The sequence below is a fragment of the Hippoglossus hippoglossus genome, chromosome 18 (assembly GCF_009819705.1).
Source record: "Hippoglossus hippoglossus isolate fHipHip1 chromosome 18, fHipHip1.pri, whole genome shotgun sequence".
NCBI classification, from domain to species: domain Eukaryota; kingdom Metazoa; phylum Chordata; class Actinopteri; order Pleuronectiformes; family Pleuronectidae; genus Hippoglossus; species Hippoglossus hippoglossus.
In genome coordinates this window covers 3,488,101-3,506,709 of record NC_047168.1, presented here as the reverse complement: position 1 = coordinate 3,506,709, position 18,609 = coordinate 3,488,101, and the positions used below count along the sequence as shown (strand labels likewise).

At 42.3% G+C, this 18,609-nt stretch overlaps 1 protein-coding gene across 1 annotated transcript in view; it reads right to left on the bottom strand.

Annotated features, from left to right (window-relative positions):
- The window catches only part of LOC117751798 (mitogen-activated protein kinase kinase kinase 11), a 37,543-nt gene that overhangs the window by 16,383 nt on the left and 2,551 nt on the right, over positions 1 to 18,609 (bottom strand). The window contains exon 2 of the mRNA XM_034568719.1: positions 1,070 to 1,250. Coding sequence (XP_034424610.1) covers positions 1,070 to 1,250 — 181 coding nt within the window. The remainder of the gene's footprint in view (positions 1 to 1,069; positions 1,251 to 18,609) is intronic.

Genomic DNA, 18,609 nt, shown 5'->3' with positions numbered 1-18,609 from the left:
ACACACACACACACACACACACACACACACACACACACACACACACACACAATTCCCAGATAAAAAGCTGTGGTGTGGTCTGGTGTGTGGCCTCCTCCTCTGTCTATGCCAGAGACAATGAGACAGTGTGCAGCACACATGTCCCCACAACAAAGCACAGAGCATGTCTTTGAAGAGACGCCATCACATGGCTGCGGCGGCCCGCTGCAATCCATCACTCCGTCCCTGCATCTCTTCATCACTGCCTCCCCCCGCGCCCTCCAACCCTCGCTTCTCTGCACTTTCACCCTTTCCCCTCTTTTTCTACCACTTAGCTGAAGAACTGCAGATAATTAGCAGACGATATTGAACGTACATAATTTAATGGCGCACTTTTATGAAGACTGCCCGTATCTTTTTTACTTCGATATCCCTTCCACGGGCATTTGCCTGGCAGCTGAAACTGCCAGTAAAGTGTTTAATAGCAAAACATCCTTGTGAAACCCCTGCATTATTCACAAACTTTGTAAATCTGTCACCTTAGAAACTCTAATACAGTCAGCTAGCAACTTTCATCAGACTATTAAACTGAGGATCAGTTTTTCAAATGTCAGGACGCAAACTTATTTTCTGGTGTCGTAAGAATGTGGCTGTTATGAAGACAAGCTGTGACCTTTTGGTTAAAAGATGTCACAAGATAATGTTAGAATAGTAGCTCTCGGAACTAAACCACCTGCCTACAGGCCCTCGCTTTATGTTTAGTGAGATATGAGCGGTATCAACCTTTTCATGTAACTGACATTAAGACATAAAAGTATATTTCCCAAAATGTGAAGCTATTCCTTTAAGGCGCCATGACTGATAAACCATACCCCCTTTTCTAAGGAATCATGACAAACACAACAGGCTTTTGATTACTCAAACACCTTGCGAGCACACCTGCACTCACAATAAAACAAAGTCCTGACTTTCTTTCTCTCACACACACACACACACACACACACACACACACACACACACACACACACACACACACACACACACACACACACACACACACACACACACACACACACACACACACACACACCTCCAGACGTCGCTGCCCTTGGAGAAGGTGGAGGACTTGATGACCTCCGGGGCCATCCAGGCGTAGGTGCCGGCGGTGCTCATCTTGGTGGTCTTATGCCACTCCCTCGCCAGGCCAAAGTCGGTGATCTTCAATGTCAACCCCTCCATGCACTCATTCTCTATGGGCTGAGCCAGGAGAACTGATGGACACAGAAGTAAAAAAAAATATACAATCAGTGATTACAAATGACAGGAAATGCATCCCTGCAGACAGGTTTTACACTGTTCTTGCTTGAAACTGAGAAAACTAGAGACACACATTCTCCATGTCTCTCTCACTTCCTCTTCCTCCTCTTTGTGGGCCGCTCAAATCCAAACTGACAGTGGCAAACGCTTACAAGTATCCTGTTACACAGTTCATTCACATTAGATTTATCAGGCAGCTCTTTCCCTTTAAATGGCTGAGGGTGACAATTACAGGTGATTGGCAGCAGGGTCATAAAACTAATGTGTTTTTTCCTACTGTGTATAGCGTGGTTTAGCTGGCACCACCCTCAGCTGAGCTGCGTCATCAGCGAACTAGCTCAACACGTTAGCCACACAGGCGAATAGAGAGGAAGCACCTTTTTTTTTTTTTTTATTGAGAGTCCGGCAGCTGCTCTTTATCGTTGTATTACTGGTTTGTTTGGTGTTGTTTGTTCCACTAATTGTTATTTCATTATTATTTTACAGGCAGCCTCTCCTTTCCACGGCTACTTTTGGAGCTGAAATTGCAGTGAGATTTCACTTCTCATGCTGCTTTGTTTTTCTGAACAGGAAGCAGAGATTTTTACAGTTAAGTTAATGAGTACGGTTAAAGGAAACAGTAATGAACAGTGAGCGGATAAGATGAAGGCAAGATACTTATTGCGTGATACTTATGCGAGTGAATTCAAACCTCCGACACGAGTGAGGTAATCAGCAACACCTATCTTGCTGCCCGGTCGCATGGAAAACAACCCACACTGCACCCGCATCGCAAGCTCTGATCACAGATCGCACACGTATGAGTCGTGTGTAAAAAATATATTGTATTACGTGATTTTTCTTGTTGACGCACATTGGAAATATCTGCCAAATTTGTCCAACTAATTTAAACCAAAAAGCCAATGTCCAAATATAGAGTGTTTTCATTTTAAACACTGTGATATGCGTCGCTCCTGTTATTTCAGACCTGCCATTATGCGGCTGCTGAGACATACTCTGTATACAAGTTCAAAGCACAACACGTGTTGACGAGTTACAGTTTATGGAAAAATAATGCATTGGTTCATGATATGAATCAGACTTTTTCATATGAAAATCTTTCAATTCCTCTTCTGGTGATGGGTGGCTTGTTATTTGTGTCCCTGGAAAATGCAGAGCTCTATGTACTCACTTCATGATATTTTTTTAAGTCAGCTTCCCAGTGAAAATAAAAAAGAAAGTATGATTTCACGTTGACGTAAGACTAATGAAATACTTGAGACGGATGGGGTTTTTTTTTTTATTTCCTTTCGTGACAGAAAAGTCACACAGCTTTCTTTTGACAGCAGGCCCACTGCACGTCACAGGGAGCTGCTCTTAGAGGTACAGAACTGATCATCCATTCATATTTTCTGAGCAGAGAACACAGAGTTGCCTCACAGACATATATAGTTCCGTCTTACACGCCTTCAAACTAAAACTGTGTCAAACTAAAGACCCAAAGCAACAAACAAAACCAACTCAGTTCATTAAGTGTGTCAGAATGAGAAAAATATATATTTAGGCCACGTTAAGTTCTTATGCATGTCAGACGCTGTTTTCAAAAAGACACTAATGTGGTTTCAAAGAAGAAAAGGTGAATAAAAGCTTCAAGTGTTTTCTTTGAGTTGATCATTAAAGATTCATGATAATGAGACCACTGCTGATTAAGCAATTTCTGCAGACATCCGCTGATTTGCTTTTGCTCCTGAGACGAGAGGCCTCACAGGGTGTATCTTTCTTAACTCACTTTAACTTTAATACAACTCCAAAAATGCTGGTTTCACTCACATCAAAACATGAACTAGAATGGCACTAAGAGCACATTCCTCCACCGAGGCCAGACAGTCCCCTTATGAAACCAAATTTAAATTCACTAGATCCTGATTTTTATTTGGATCCGCCCAAAATTACACATGAATGTTAGTACCTTTAACATGCCTGGTTTTTTCATCAAGATGCATGAATTGTTATATGTTGCTTGTACACTCAATAAAACCTTAAAACCTTTTTGAAAATATCACCGTTTGTGTTTTGTGTGGAGAAACCTTCAACTTGTGTCATAAAAGAAACAAGTCGGAGTGTAAACAGAGTACACTCAAAGTGAACAAAATATTGGCTCTTGCCCCTAAAGGCCAATTCATCGTCAGATGATATCCGATGGGCTCAGAGATTGAGATTCAGCAAATGCTGAGATGTCAAAACACGGAAAAGTTACATTCGACTCCTTATTTGACCTTTAAACCAAAAATAAATGACAAAATATTTCCTAAATTTAAGGGACTCTGAAAATGGATTTGGAGCTTAAATCTGGGCTTTATCTAGTTTATTTTGTATTAAAATATGTATTTTAATGTGACATAGATCCTAGCTGTGAATTCAACATGAACAACATGATGACACCAGGATTCAGTAAAACAAATCTGAATCAGTAAGTGGATTTACTGAGGATTATCACATGAGAGCAGGTCAGATATGGAATGCTGGTGTCACATACAGTCAGTAAACAAGGACGAGAATAGAGAAATCCAAAATGAGATAAGTACACATTGTAAAAGTTAGATGATAGATAGATGGCTAGATACTTTATTGATCCCAGGGGGGAAATGTAATAACCTATGAGTTAACATATTGTGGTAACCAGCCACACAGCATTGGAAGTTCTCCAGGCGAGTTTCTGTGAGAACAGAATATAAAGCCAAGGATGTCGGTGGCTGTGGTGTGACTTTGTATCACATGTCTCAGTATGATCGGCAGCCGTGCCTCTCTTCCCCTTTGCTGGCAGGATGGGCACCGTTCAGGGAGAGGCTGGCCGTCAAACGCAGGGAGGAGAAGCAGCAAAGAATTTGACTTATTATAGGGAAGTAAGACTCCTGCTATTTGCAGTCACTTTCTGACTTTCTGAGCACGCCGCTCTTTTCCCTTTGTTTCCTCCTTTTGACCGAGTTTTTCACAAAAAAAAGAAAGCGACCTCCAGTTTCTCTTTTCTCTCACTACACAAATATGAATTTTATATATGCCTCCACGTATAAACGACTCCCTCGGATTCTCTCTTTGTTGTCTCTGTCTTTGTCTCTCTCTCTCTCTCTCAGACATCCTGTGCTGTGCCTCGTAGCCCAGAGGCAGCGAGTTTGACGTCACAACGGAATGCATCACAAGAGGTTGTGTTGTCTGCTGTGCGAGTGTCTGTGTACGTTGATGGGGCGGAAGACTTGGTTCTTTTGCTCGTGTATTTGAATGAGGATTTTTGCACCCAGTCCTTCAAAAACTACACACAGACACCTTCCATGAAAACATACTGTCCATGCTGTCTCTGCAATGATGACAGGTGCAGACTGAGACAGTTAATGGAGGTTTCCCCCTTTGTTTTAACAGTCAGACAGACATCTTTCTAAATGAGGGGGGGGGGGACTGCATTAGGGTAAGTCAATCACAAACTGTCACATCGACTTCTGCCTCGAGAAGAAGGCACAACCAATAAAAAGTAGCCAATGGTCAAAACAAAAACAAGCTCTACAGTGTGCAAAAAAAGTGCCTGCTCATTTAACCTTTCTGCAGAAAATCAATTTCTGTCCATTCTACAGCTGAGTCATTGTTGCTGTCAATGCCACAGGCCCTCAGGGAGGGGGTGGCAGTGGTGTGTGGGTGTGTGTGTGGGCGGCGGGGGAGGTTGTATTTACTGCAACAGGCTCTGATCCCTTGCTCCAGTGCTGGTCAACGATTGGTAAAAACAAGTCCACGGTCAGTCACCCCTATTTCCACCCTGGTGCTCACTCATAGTGTCGTGACCTCACTTCCAGGAAGTGACGCCGGTATCCACCCAATTACCTGCAAGCCCCTTACTTTATAAAAGAAAAGAAAAAAAACACAGGAGCCCATTTGTTCCTGCTCACCGTTCATTGTGCACATTAACGACTATTTTAGGAAACTGGGGTTAAGAGGGGTCACGTGGCTCCCGATACTGACAGCGACGGACGGGAGGGAAGTGGTGCTGTGGTTAAACGAGCTGAGGTGACAGAGTGCGAGAGAGAGAAAGAGGTGCCGAATGTTGATCAGTATCATATGATTGGGTAAGACAGGGCACAGCTAAAAGTGGCTGTCTGGGCTTAGAAAGCAGGATTATAGATAATGGTGGGTGCACACAGACACACACACACAAGCACACACAAAGCATTCATTCAACATGGGCAAACAGACACTTAACACAGAACACGCTCACATTCTGTGTCAATTTTTTTGCAATACACCCAGCAGCACACAAGTAACAAAGTGTGAGAAATCTCCACTCTAAGACACAAACAGACACAAACACACATAGAAGAGCTTGCAGCTGAAGTACACACATGAATACACAACAGTTATATACTTTACACACACATTAAAGGTGTAGGTCATATCCCAGGGTTATGGGTGTGCTATTAACTGGCCCATTTAACTACTAATCAGCCACGTGATACTAGATTATTTATTTATAAAATGTAATTTATCAAATGTGATCACAATGTGTCTGCACAATCCCAATCAACCATTTTGTATCACTTAGGCCATTTTTAAACAGACATTTTATATGCGTTCTCTTTGTTAAGAAATCCAGTGAACCATGCTCAACTAATTATGATGACACCAAACTATCCGAGAAGAAACAAGAGGAAGGTTTTTTTGGGGTTCAACAAACGCAGTCTGTAAAATACAAGTGTGAATGTCGATTCTTTTACATATTTTAAGATAAGACTGTGTGAGCCGTGTTCACATTAATTCTAACTTGACTACACCTTTTTGAGCCATCGGTAAACAAGGAAGACTTAAATGTGCACCTCACTGAATCAGGAATGTGGGCATGGATGTTGAATATATAATTGGCCCCTCTGTGTAAATTGTGGCCCTTTTATGGCGCCTGATTGCGAAAATTTCTAAATCCGCCATTGTTGACAAGTAAGTCTGACTTGAAGACAATCGAGTTTGACCTTTGACCTGCTACTGGTTATGTACAGTTGATAGATATTTGTTGCATTACATCATTAGAACTGGATTAACTCAAATAGTAGCTCAACATTTTGAGAAATATGCTCATCTACTTTCTTTTGAAGGGTGAGAGGAGAATATCAGTATCATATTTGGGCATCAGGTGGTCAGTGTATAGTTAGCCTAGTTTAGCATAAAGAATGGAACAAGGGGGGAGATGGCTAGCTAAGATGTGTCCGAAGTGGAGCATTACACCTACGAACACCTTTAAAGATAAACCAATTCACAGTTGTTGTATTAGGCTTGACCTTGACCTGTAAAACTGATACCTGACCTGCATGATGAAACTATTTCTTGGCAAAAAAAACATATGGGCACATCAACTCTAATAACAAACATACAGAGACAGACAGACAGACTGACCTATAGACAGCATTGTATCCATCCTGTGATATTAATACGTTTAAGTAGAGAGGCATGCTGGGTAAATAACATCACAGTTGTTGGCCTCAGGCCTATCTTACACCAGTACATGCACCCACACTCACAGACACAGATTTATTGTAAAGGCCAACAGACACATGCACAACATGGTTCCTACACATACATAATCAATATGCATGACTCATAAATATGCATATGTCTATAAACACACACCTACGCACACACACATAACCAGGCATAGAAACAAACATGCATGTCCACACTAAAAGCATCGCAGCAGTTTCAGCACACACACACACACGGCACATTCTCTACAGCTCGAGCCGAGGCGGAGTGCATCCACAGTCCAGCGGCCTCCCTCCTCTCACCACCGCCATCGCACTGACGACGTCTGCCGCAATAGTCAGCTGCTTACTGGACGGCATGTGGTAACACACTGTGTCTAAATCAGCCGCTCCCCCACATAACACAAAGTCTGCTGCTGACATCTTCAAAACTGTACTGAGAAACAGTTTGGAGGTTTTAAGTCGTGCGCTGAAGTCTGGAGGTGGGGGGGAACGTTGGCGGAAGCTGTGGTCTAATAAAAAAAAAAGGAGAGAAAAACACCCACCACGCCATGCTGTGTCGAGTAGCTATAGAAACAGCACTAACACAAATAGCTAAAGCATGATCACCATATGTAGGACAATTTATAGATAGATTGCACATAAACAACACATGATTTTTCCTTTCTTCCCTACATCCTCTGTTATCTCCCACCTAAGATCACATTTTGAGTAGGTGTGTTAACAAAAGTGGCAAAACAGGGCAGGAAATCCACCTCTCCTTCAAAGGATGCCGTCGAGTATAATGACTAGATCAGTCTTGCCCAGACAGAACATCTCCCTGATAGAGAGGCGAAACCAACAATGTCGCCACAAAAACACCGTGACAGATCTCCATGGCAACAGGACTCTGTTTGGCATTGTTTGTTGTTCAGAAACAAGAGTGTGTCAGTTGCAGACATGACTCCTGCCAGCGCGGCAGCCTAGATAAGAGTTTGGTGCTGGGCCTGAGTCCACCCTGGAACAGTTACCTGAGCGAGGAGCCCAGTATCAGGGATTTTTGCACGAGACTTTCCAGGGCTGATTTAACATAAGCTACCTACTGATAAAGAATTATCATCCCGGCCAAATACAGACTATTTACAATTCCCACGCTCCTCATATGTCATTACAAGTGCTTTAGGCCTATTTAGATTTCATAATAGCTGAATAAATCCACAGCTTAATGTGCAAATCAGCTCAAGCTCGTGAAAAAAACAAAAATAGTTTCATGGAATTTGTTGTGACATCATTGCCAATGTAGTGACCTCGTATTTCAAGGAAGTTACAGCAGCCTGAGGACAAATTTCTCCACTGTGTGGAAGCCAGTCATGGTGAGTTTAGGCTAACACCTCTGACCTGCTCTTCACACTGTCCTAGTTAGCCAAACACACATCTTAAAAGCCTTTTCTCTTGTAATGTTGAAAGTCAATACAGCGAGGCAGCGAGGCAGGGTTCTGCTTGAACCAAGTAAAAGGCTAATATTACATTTTTCCTGGGGCTAGGCATTACAGTCAAAAACTACAATGGCACTCAGTAGGCCGCATACCACCACCAAGGCCCAACAGTCCCCTTAAATCCAAATCAAGCGGCACCAAATTTCACACACTCATAGAAATCAGTTCCTCAAAGGTGATTTTTTTCATTAAGATCCATGAATTATTCCCTAGAGAAAATGTGAAAATGTTTAAATACGCCTTATCTCACAATGTTAAAGAAAGTTAAAAAAATATGTCCCTGGATTCGCCCCTGAATTGGATCTGCATCAGTTACCTTGGCGGAGGTAAAAATTAGTTGATATCTAGAGGGGTCCGCTTCTGTCCACCTGTGTCTGAAAACAATGACCCACTGCTCCAAAGATATCGAGTGGTACAGTCATCACTGTGTAATGTGTGTCGTACAAGAACAGAAGCGACAGTAACTTACATCTGCAGCGCATGACATTCAAAAAGAGCAGAAGCTTGTAAAGGTTCAACGTCCTGCTCAAGGGCATGCGTCAAATTCTGAACAAACAGTGATAGAGGCAGTAACCTTTCAGCTGCAGGTCTTTCTCTAACCCTCCAGCCCAGTCACGATATCATGCCACATGCAGACTTCAGCTCCACAGAGACGCTCTCTGCCTCCTCACTCTGCACCTCACTTGATTACTTTCTCTCTATAAGTCAGCACAGGAGCCACATCTCTATCTCTCATCGCATTTTTTAACCTATCAGTCCTCACAGCTCATTCTCTGGAAGGGTCACACTGCTTGAGAATTTTGAAAGCAAATCAGGCCCTTATTGATATTACAGGCCTCTGTGGCTCAGGAGATATGAACAGGTTGTCCAATGGCCATAAGGTCGGCGGTTCAAACTCCGAGTCCTCTAGTCTGCATGCCAAAGTGTACTTGGGCAAGGGACTGACTCCTAAATTGCCCATGGCAGTTGTCCTGGCAATGTGTGTATGAATGGGGGATGTGACTTGTACTGTTAAGTGCTTTGAGTGGAAGATAAGATCAGAAAAGCGCTGTATAAATCTGATATGATAGTTTGCGTTTATTTTTCTATTCAGAAAATAAGTCAAAGATAGAAAGAAATCCAGAAAAACACTAAGAATTTACCCAAAAGTCCAAAGTCTTCGAGAATTTGGGGACTTCAAGGTGCTCAATATATTTGTCCAAGTCAAAATAAATATCTGTATTAACTTTTTAAATAGCCACATCAGTTCAACCTAAGCCTCCTCTATGCTCTTTCTACCTTCCTCCCTCTCCCTCCCTCCCTCCCTCCCTCCCTCCCTGCACCCGTAGGCGCTGGGAGAATTCCAGCAGGGTGGGGGCTTTCCCCAGGAAGAACGGGAGCTTTGTCCCCTGAGGGACGAGGCCATAGGCTGACAGACAGTCTGGCAACCTCTGACCAGGCAGCTAGTGAGAGAGAAAGAGAGATAGGGCATAATCATAGTGCAGCAGATGTCAACTCACGGTGAAACCAGCACTCATTCCGCTGGAGTTTCGTCTTAGCTCTGAGGCACACAACTGTAATAATAATAATAATAATAATAATAATAATACTCACAACAAACCAGGCCGCAACTGACTGGTTACTATGAATAGAAGAGTCTGCAGTCAGTCTGAGGCAGGCTATCTCCTCCTCACTTGATGAAGTTGCAATTCAGGTTCAAGTACATTTTTATTGAGCCTCTACACAACAAGGCTGTCAGTAGTTAAACCTGAAATCCCTAATGGCAGTTTATTGTGTCACTTTTGCGTGGCGTGCTGCAACACTTCACATCTTCATCAACACTTCCAAATAAGTTTGAAGAACCTGTTGGCTTGTTTCCAACATCCGTGAATCTCTGACTGTGGGTTTCTTTGTGTTGTGAAACTTCTCGTCAGCCAAGCCCCTTTTCCACTGGTCAAAGAAACACACTAACGTCTGCCTTTTGTCTGCAATGGGAGTTCACTTCCGGGTCAAATGAGTCTGCAGTAGACTCGGGCTTTGTGATATTGGTTTGTGTTTATCTGCTAATTTTGGTTTAAAAGGAGGCAAAAGCAACTGAGTTGAAGAGTGATAGAGAAAGTGCTGCACATAGATGTACGAGTATGTGTGTGAATGGGTGAAGGACAAAAATTGTATTGTAAAAATGTTCTGTTGATTATTTTTTAAAGGAATTGATCAATTTTTTTGGTAAGAAAATGTCATAAATTTAAGTAAAACACTTATTAAAACTTTTCAGGATCCAATACCAGGGTCCAAGAATAAAAAACCCAAACATATCAAATTTGAAACGACAAAACAAATGGCAATATGACCAAGACAAGACAGTTTTTTTTAAATCAAACACATTTCAGAAAACAAGCTACCAGCTTATCATCGTCACAGTGATGTGAAACATACCCAAGGGAATATTCGGTTTCTGAGCATTAACGCTGTCAGAGGGGGTTACAAATGATTCCCTATGCAAAGTATCCAGCGCCAGGTATGAAGGCCGAGAGGTCCTGAAAACAGTCACTTATTAACAAGCCTCCAGTCTTCACATGTTAAAAATTAACCTTCATTAGTGCCATTTCCTTAGAAACTCAAACATGGGGGTCCTTACTGTGTTGACCCCACAGGGTAGCAGCAGTCGGCAGGGCTGATGCTCTCAGACGGTAAATATGGTGGATCAAGCACAAGCTGGTACAAAAGAAAAACGCACTGCACTGATTCTAGAGTACATAGCCATTAGATAAATCACTATACAACCTCTTTTTGACCACATACAATGTTTTCCAGGAACCTGAACCTGTTCAACTTTCCTGTTTGAGTTTACACCACGCTGGAGGAACCCTGGCAATTACGGGCAAACAGTCTAATTGTAGATGACAAGAAAATGTTTTTTTTAGTGCAACACGACCTTATTGCTTGAGCTTATGTTGCAGAGAAGACGGAATATTAGACTCAAAGCTGCTCTGGAGGTAGAAATCTATTCATCATTTCATTTAAATATACAATAGCTTAGAGCTGAAATGATTAATCAATTAGTTAGTTGGTCTAATGTTTGATAATTGATAATTTCAGTCATTCAAACAAATGTTTTAAAATGTTAGGAGTTGATATTTGTCTTAACTGAATAAATTGTTTTATAATAAAGGTTAATGTTAGATAGTGTAGGTCGGTCTCTGTCTTGACAAAGGTCTGGGGTATTTTCAAACCAGGGACAATGATGAAGTCCAGGGCATTACTGATTACTTTCATATTCCTGAAACAGGATGTTATGTTTTCATAGCGGTTTGTTTGTTTGTTTGTTTGTCTGTTAGCAGGATTACACAAAAACGCTGGATGGATTTCCCCGTTACTTGGTGGACGTATGTGGGACTGATCAGGGAAGAACAAATTAAACTTTGGTGTGGATCAGGGGTTATTATTAACCTTTTGGACGTTTTCACCAATTTCCCAGGGACTATTTCCTGGATAGATGAAACTAAATCTGGCATATTTAGGGGACTTGTTTCTATGAGTCTGTTAAATTCAGTGCGGCTTGATTGACTTCAAGAGGACTGTTGGGCCTTGGTGGAGATATGCATTCCATTATATTATCTGGAGCCATAAAACCATGCTTCATGTAAAAAACGAAAGCAGCTACATATAGCAGCCAAATATGAAGCAGCACGTCTTCCATTTAAAAGGCATTACACTCCTGTGGCCCAGTCATTATTCAACAAAATAAGTGTGAAATTCATGCCTTTCCATGTTAACTCACAGGAGACCAATACATTATTGTATAGTATTGTATGGCCAGACAGTGTAGGGATATGCTATGTACCAGTGGTGAATAGTCTTGACTTTAAAGCAACCTTATTGTAGGGTATTTCCTTATCTTCTCTGCTGTTGTGCTGATATAGCTTTTTCCTGCATAACAGATTTAAGACCTGCAACAGCTGCATTATATTACTATCCATCGAAAATGGGTTACAGGATTACTACGGTGCTTTCTCCTGAGGATATGTAAAAGGACAGCCATGTTGAGAGAAGGATGTTAAAGAAGTCAATATAATGTGAACAATGTTCCACTCTGTGTAGTGAACTGATAAGTAACACTGCCTCACGTTGCCTTCCATCCAGAACCCACCGCAAAAGAAAATCCTCGGAACCGTTTTCTCTTCCACAAACATACATACAGTAGGTTTTCACTCATTTGCATGGGCACGGTCTTGTGATCTGGGGTAAAAAAAAAAAATAGAGGCCGAGCTGAGAATGAGGCTGCAGACTAGAGACAGGAAAAAAAAACAAGGGCAGATTTTCACTCTGGCCGAGTTCTGTAAACCTCTGTACTTCCTGTGTGCTCTGACCTTCCAGTGCTTTTCTCTTTTTTCCCCCCCCCTCTATCCCTCTCCTCCTCCTCCCCCCCTGCAGTTTCGTTGTTCCTCCCCTCACTCATCCTGCCTGGTCTTCACACACACACATATACATTGTGCAGCTTTCATGATTAAGCGTGGGTTTGCAGTCATTGTGTGGGCACATGTTCTATATACTATGAAGACTCTGGCCGAATGGTGCAGAAATTGCAGTAATAGACCAAAATCATTTTCTAATTAAAAACCCAAACGTCAGCATACAGATTGGACTTGATTAAATATCGATCATTACAGGGCAGGGCGCATACCACATGAACATAAATGCCTTGAGCAGCAAGTCCCAGATTTGACTCTCAGACAGCCAGACCATCTGCTACATGTCATCCCCTTCCTCTCTTTCCCACGTTTCCTTTCTGCCTTCACTATTACAATCGAAGACACTTAAGTAATGACAATGGCTTGACTTGAATTTCTACGACTATATAATATCACCCTGAGATTGTGGCTTTGGCTTTTTTGTTCTGGAACAAGGAGTGCAATAATGACACAATAGCATGTGTTTGCTCGCTGCTGATCTTTTGCACTTGACATGTTGAAGTGGCAGCCGAAATACAATCAGTTAAAGAGGCCGTAATGTTTGAACTTGTGGATTGAAGTACTACTGCTATGATTTGTTTAAGTGACATAACAAATAACTGTTTCTTTAAGCAGCTGAATGTGGCATGAAACTAGTCTGAACCTCACCTTGAGGACATGAACACGTCCAAAACTCGAACATAAAACTAGAATTACCTGGTTAAATGCCTTTGCCAACCAAAGCAGTTTTAGTGTATATAATTTAATTTGAATAACTCGTATGAGGTCACCGTGACCTTTGATCACTGAAATCAGATCAATTAATCTTTGGGTTCAAGTGACAACTGGTCCAATTTTGAAGCGATTCCCTAGAGGCAGGCTTGAGATATCATGTTCAAGAGGCCAAAAGCATGATTTGTGAGGTCACAGTGACTTTGACCTTTGACCACCAAAACCTTATCAGTTCATCCTCGAATCCAACTTAACGTTTGTGCCAAATTTAAAAGAGGCGTCCTTGAGATATCGTGTTCACAAGAATGGGATAGACTGCTCTGCGTCATGTTTGTCTGTCTCCTCCACAAACATAGAATAAAGAGAGTATTCAAATGAATGGTATAGCCAGGAAGCTGACTCAGCCATATATTAAGTTTGGCTTGCGAACTCCCCTCTACCTTATCACCCGCTGACACACACTGTGAGCCGGCAGCAACGCAGCTGAGCTCCGCCCCAGGTGACCTCCTTCAGACCCCCTCTCGGGACACCCCAGGCACCCCTTAGTTGCGCCAGTCAGCAAAAGCAGCACTGGAGACGCAGGCGTGTTTATGGATGGGTTACTTCATGATGATGCAGTTTTTGCCCTGTTTGACTTTTGATGTTTCACCTCCTGCTGAATAGAAACACTCAGCCGATGCATAAATTTGCTCTTCACGGTGGAGAGGATCAAAAAGTGGTGAGCTAGTTGAGTCATTCAAAAAGTTTGAAGCCAGACACTGAGTGGGTTATAAATTTCCGAGTCTAGAACAGCACTGTATGTTAATGTATTCACCGTGCTGATATGAAACTGAAGGGATATTATTTTACACAGCATCACAGAGATAATGCAAAAGTTCCTCATTTATAGTTAGAGAGTTTATTTCTACACTGAGATCAACTGGGTCGATGAAGCATTTGCTGAATCTGCTATTCATTCTCATGCTCCAGTTCTCTTTTCTTATTAGAAAACATGTTACTGTCCAGAATTTAAAAGACTTGACAGACAATTCAACATCTGGGGCCAGATGTTCATGTGATACATAATGGTACAGAAATCACTGAACCACTCTATAAACACAGAATGTGTAAAAACAAGTGGCTTTACATCATGTGTAGCTTAGCTGAGTAGAGTGTGATGAAGCAGACAGAAGGATAACCCAAAGCTTTATTGATTTCAGATAATCAACGTCGTTCAGTATAACAAATAATTAATATTTTGATTATTGATAAGATAAGATGTACAATGCAGGAGCACAGGGACATCATGTGTACCGTTTCGGTTTGTGCTTTTATTCTGAAAAGCTACACATTGCAGGTGACTCCCCATGCAGGTGACTCCTCCTGTTTGAACAAGCATTGCAGGTTCAATATTTAAGCCAGTGTGTAGATATGTGTCTAAAGTTTCTCTAATGGACATACACAGCGATGCCGGCTTCAATCGATTTTCTACTAAAACGCCTCGGTTTCCTTTGGATGACTTGGTTTGACTTGGCAGTGATTCCTACATTTGGTCCATTAAGAAGCCAGCAGGGCTTATCAAGAGACAGACTGACAGCTCTCTCACAGTCGGTCCCAGCGGCTGCCTCGGGCTTGTCACACCCTCAGTCCCACTGAGACTCTGCCACTCATTTTCTGGCTCCAGCTCCAGTGGAGCGAGCAGTTTACCTACAGGTGATGTCACACACACTATGGATAAGGGTTTCTAACATCGATGGTTTAAAACAGCTTTAATAAAGTGTCTATGGATCAAACTGATTGTAGATGGACTGTATTCATAAAGCACTTTTAAAGTCCTATCGACTACTCAAAGTGCTTTACAGTGCAAGTTGCATTCACACACACACGTTCATACAATATTTCTACATGCAGCACTTTTTTTCTATACAGCTGTCAAGGGCAATGTGGGGTTCAGTATCTTGCTCAAGGATACTTCAAACAGCAGACTGGAGGAGCCAGGGATCGAACCACCGACCAGCCAATTATTAAGATTCTTTTTTACCAGCAGTAGATAAAAACTCACAAAATGGAAATTTATTTAACACTCGAATAGAACTCAGAGCGCATACCTCCACCAAGGCCAAACAGTCCTTGTACATTCAATCAATCAATCCAGCTATCATCTATATTGTTATCCTTTGAGGGTCCCAGGCAGACACGGGGAGAACATGAAAATTCCATACAGAAAGACCCCGGGAACATTCTTGCTGTGAAGCAACAGTGCTAGCACCCCCCCCCCCCCAAAAAAATGTAATTAAGCCACACCAAATTTCACACATTCATAGACATCAATCCTTTAAATGTTATATTTTTTCATCAAGATCCATGAATTATTTTCAGGGAAAATGTCAATAAAAGATCTGAATGGCAAAAGTCAACGGACATTTCCATTTCCGTCGGTAGGATTGTTTTTTTACTGTGTGTTCTTTCTCTCTCAGTTATCACCTAAATTCAATGCTACAGCTGTCTTAACAAAATACAGGTGCATGTCCAGACTTTATTGTGTTTAAATGCCCATATTCCCTTCACTAAATAACTCGGCACAACTAACAAAATACCTAAAATGTCAGAAGTGCCCCCTTAATTCCACCTGCTGAACAGGGGAGGGGTATTGGTATGTGTGTAAGGGTAGTGGTAACAGGAGAGCAGTTCACCACACACATGCAAACATCACACACCCAGCCGCCCGTATACTCAGACACACACACACACACACACACACACACACACACACACACACACACACACACACACACACACACACACACACACACACACACACACACACACACACACACACACACACGGGATGTTTTGAGTGCACTGCAGTGTGGGGCACTGGGGGCCCTGAATGAAAACATGCCGGTAGAGGGATGTATCAGATGTTTGTCTGCATGTGAAAAAAAAAAAAAAAGACATGTTGATCCAAGATCTAACTGTGGCTTCTTCCTGGGAAAAAAAAAAGGGCCTGCGAGTTTCAGCCCAGCGAGTGCTTAGCTTGGCACTTTCCCCACCAGATCTAACTAAAGCCTCTGCAGAGCTTTATGGCGTGCGGTGATGCCTATATCCCTTTTTGGATCTATGAAGGTTTTGTGTCAAATTGAACAGAACTACTAGCTATACAGCCTAAAAAAATAACATTAGCCGGGCACTTTTCAGTTTGATCATTAAGCAAGTCAAGGTCCAAAGCAAGATTGTGTGTTCTAGGTCTGTTCAAAAGCTGTGTGGCTCAGAGTTGTTCTCTGGCCCAGTGGCCACTCTGGTGTGACCACTGCTATCAGAACTAGCAATGGCTAAGAGTAAATCATTTGATAGATCAATGTCTTTCCTATCAGTATAAGTTCCAACAAGTGAAAAGTCTCTAGTTTTAAATGATACCCATTAAGACCACCACGAGATATACAGTACTAGTCTAAGGTGAGTAAGAGTCTTGCCCCCAGACATACAGGCAGAAGAGTGACTGACACAGGCTCCCATATTTTTCTCTCTTCTATTTACTTTCAGTGGAATTCCAGTTATGGCCCCTGGCTTAAACACAAGCTCTTCTTCATTGATCCAGTTTCATCAGAATGTTCCCAACAACTCAAAGCGCTCCACTGGTCATTAGCTACAACTGCAACTCTTGGCAAGCTCTTGAGGGATAATGACTATTCACCTCAATCCATCACGGTAAGAGCTTTGCCCTTATGGCCAAAAGCAATCTCTTTTTTTAAATGTAGTTATAAGCTGGTGGTCTCTATCTTCACCTAGTGTTTAGGTTAGGTTGATATGATACTTTACTTGAGTATAATATGATGTTAAGAGTGATTTTTAACCATCATATCATATATAAAAAGGAGTTGTTCTATTTCTAAACCCATTTCCTCTCCTTCAATTATTCTGTAATGAATACATCCTTACAGCTACTGGAAATATGTTTTCTGCCTCTAAAAAAAAATTCTTCCTGTATGATTGCACCGGTGCACAACAGCAGATCTAAAAAGAAGAACTTGCACCATTATTCTGAGGAACTGACACCATAATCTGAAGTTTACCATTGATGCTTTAGTACATTTTGTACTGCCAACCCAACAGGCCTGTTGTCTGTTTTTTCCTTGCACCTGTGGAATAAACCTGTCGGCGCCTCACTTACATCACGGTACATTATTGTCAACCCTGACAGGGTTTCTTTCTAAATGAGCCCCCCTCCCTGTCCCCGCTGCTCCCACTCGCCTCCTCCACACCCCCTCCACCGCCACAACAGGATATTGCTCAGTGGCACAGCAGGGCTATGGTTGTACAGAGACGTGTAGGGGCAGGCCAGGGACAAAGAATTAAAAAAAAAATAACAAGAGGCTGGAGGAGGCTGGAGAGCGATAGGATCTCCCCGCGCACAGAGAGAGGGATTGTGTTCGCCCCGACCTGCCTCATATACAAAGATTATATTAACAATAACTCTGCTTTGCACTACAGGAGAGGTTTTTCCAGCAGAGAGGTCTTGCTGGGAAACAACCTGACACAGGGGTGAAGATAAGCGAGGGGTGAAACAGAGGGTGAGCAGATGCTGACGAGGAATAGGAAGAGGGATGCTTGATGGTCTGAGAAAGACGGACAGTTTAACAGGTGGTACTTGGTCAAAAGTGAAAAGGATGGACATGTTGAAGGGTGTGGGAGAAAGATTTTCTTATGATGTGTTGAATGGGGATCCAATTCTTTAAACAAACCTTGAATCAAGGATGTTACCCTTCATGTACTAATAACTAAGGCCATATTCTCAAAACCTATGTTAATTTACGGTTATGTTTTTATTAAGGAGCAACCATTATCGTTTTCTGTGTTGGTGTCCTCGAGCAATGAAGATCTGCAGTAACCGACAGGAAGAGCTGAGGGAGGTCAGCAACTTTTGGAGCAAAACAGATACAGACAAAGAGTTGACAGGGATTTGATGCTGCATCACAAGAAGGATAATAACAGAGGGGAGGCTGCTGTGAAATTCAGGTGGCTCAGTGTTTAGGTTAGCTATGAGCCCCATTAGAGCTGAGAAAGGCATTTGTTCTGCTTCAAAAGGGGGGCCAGAAAGCTTTATCAGCACCTTCCTCCCGTGTAGCTTTAATGACAAGGTCCAATGCGTACGTGTCTGCTATGAGAGCCAGACACACTGACGCAAGACCTTTCCCTCTACCCCCGGAC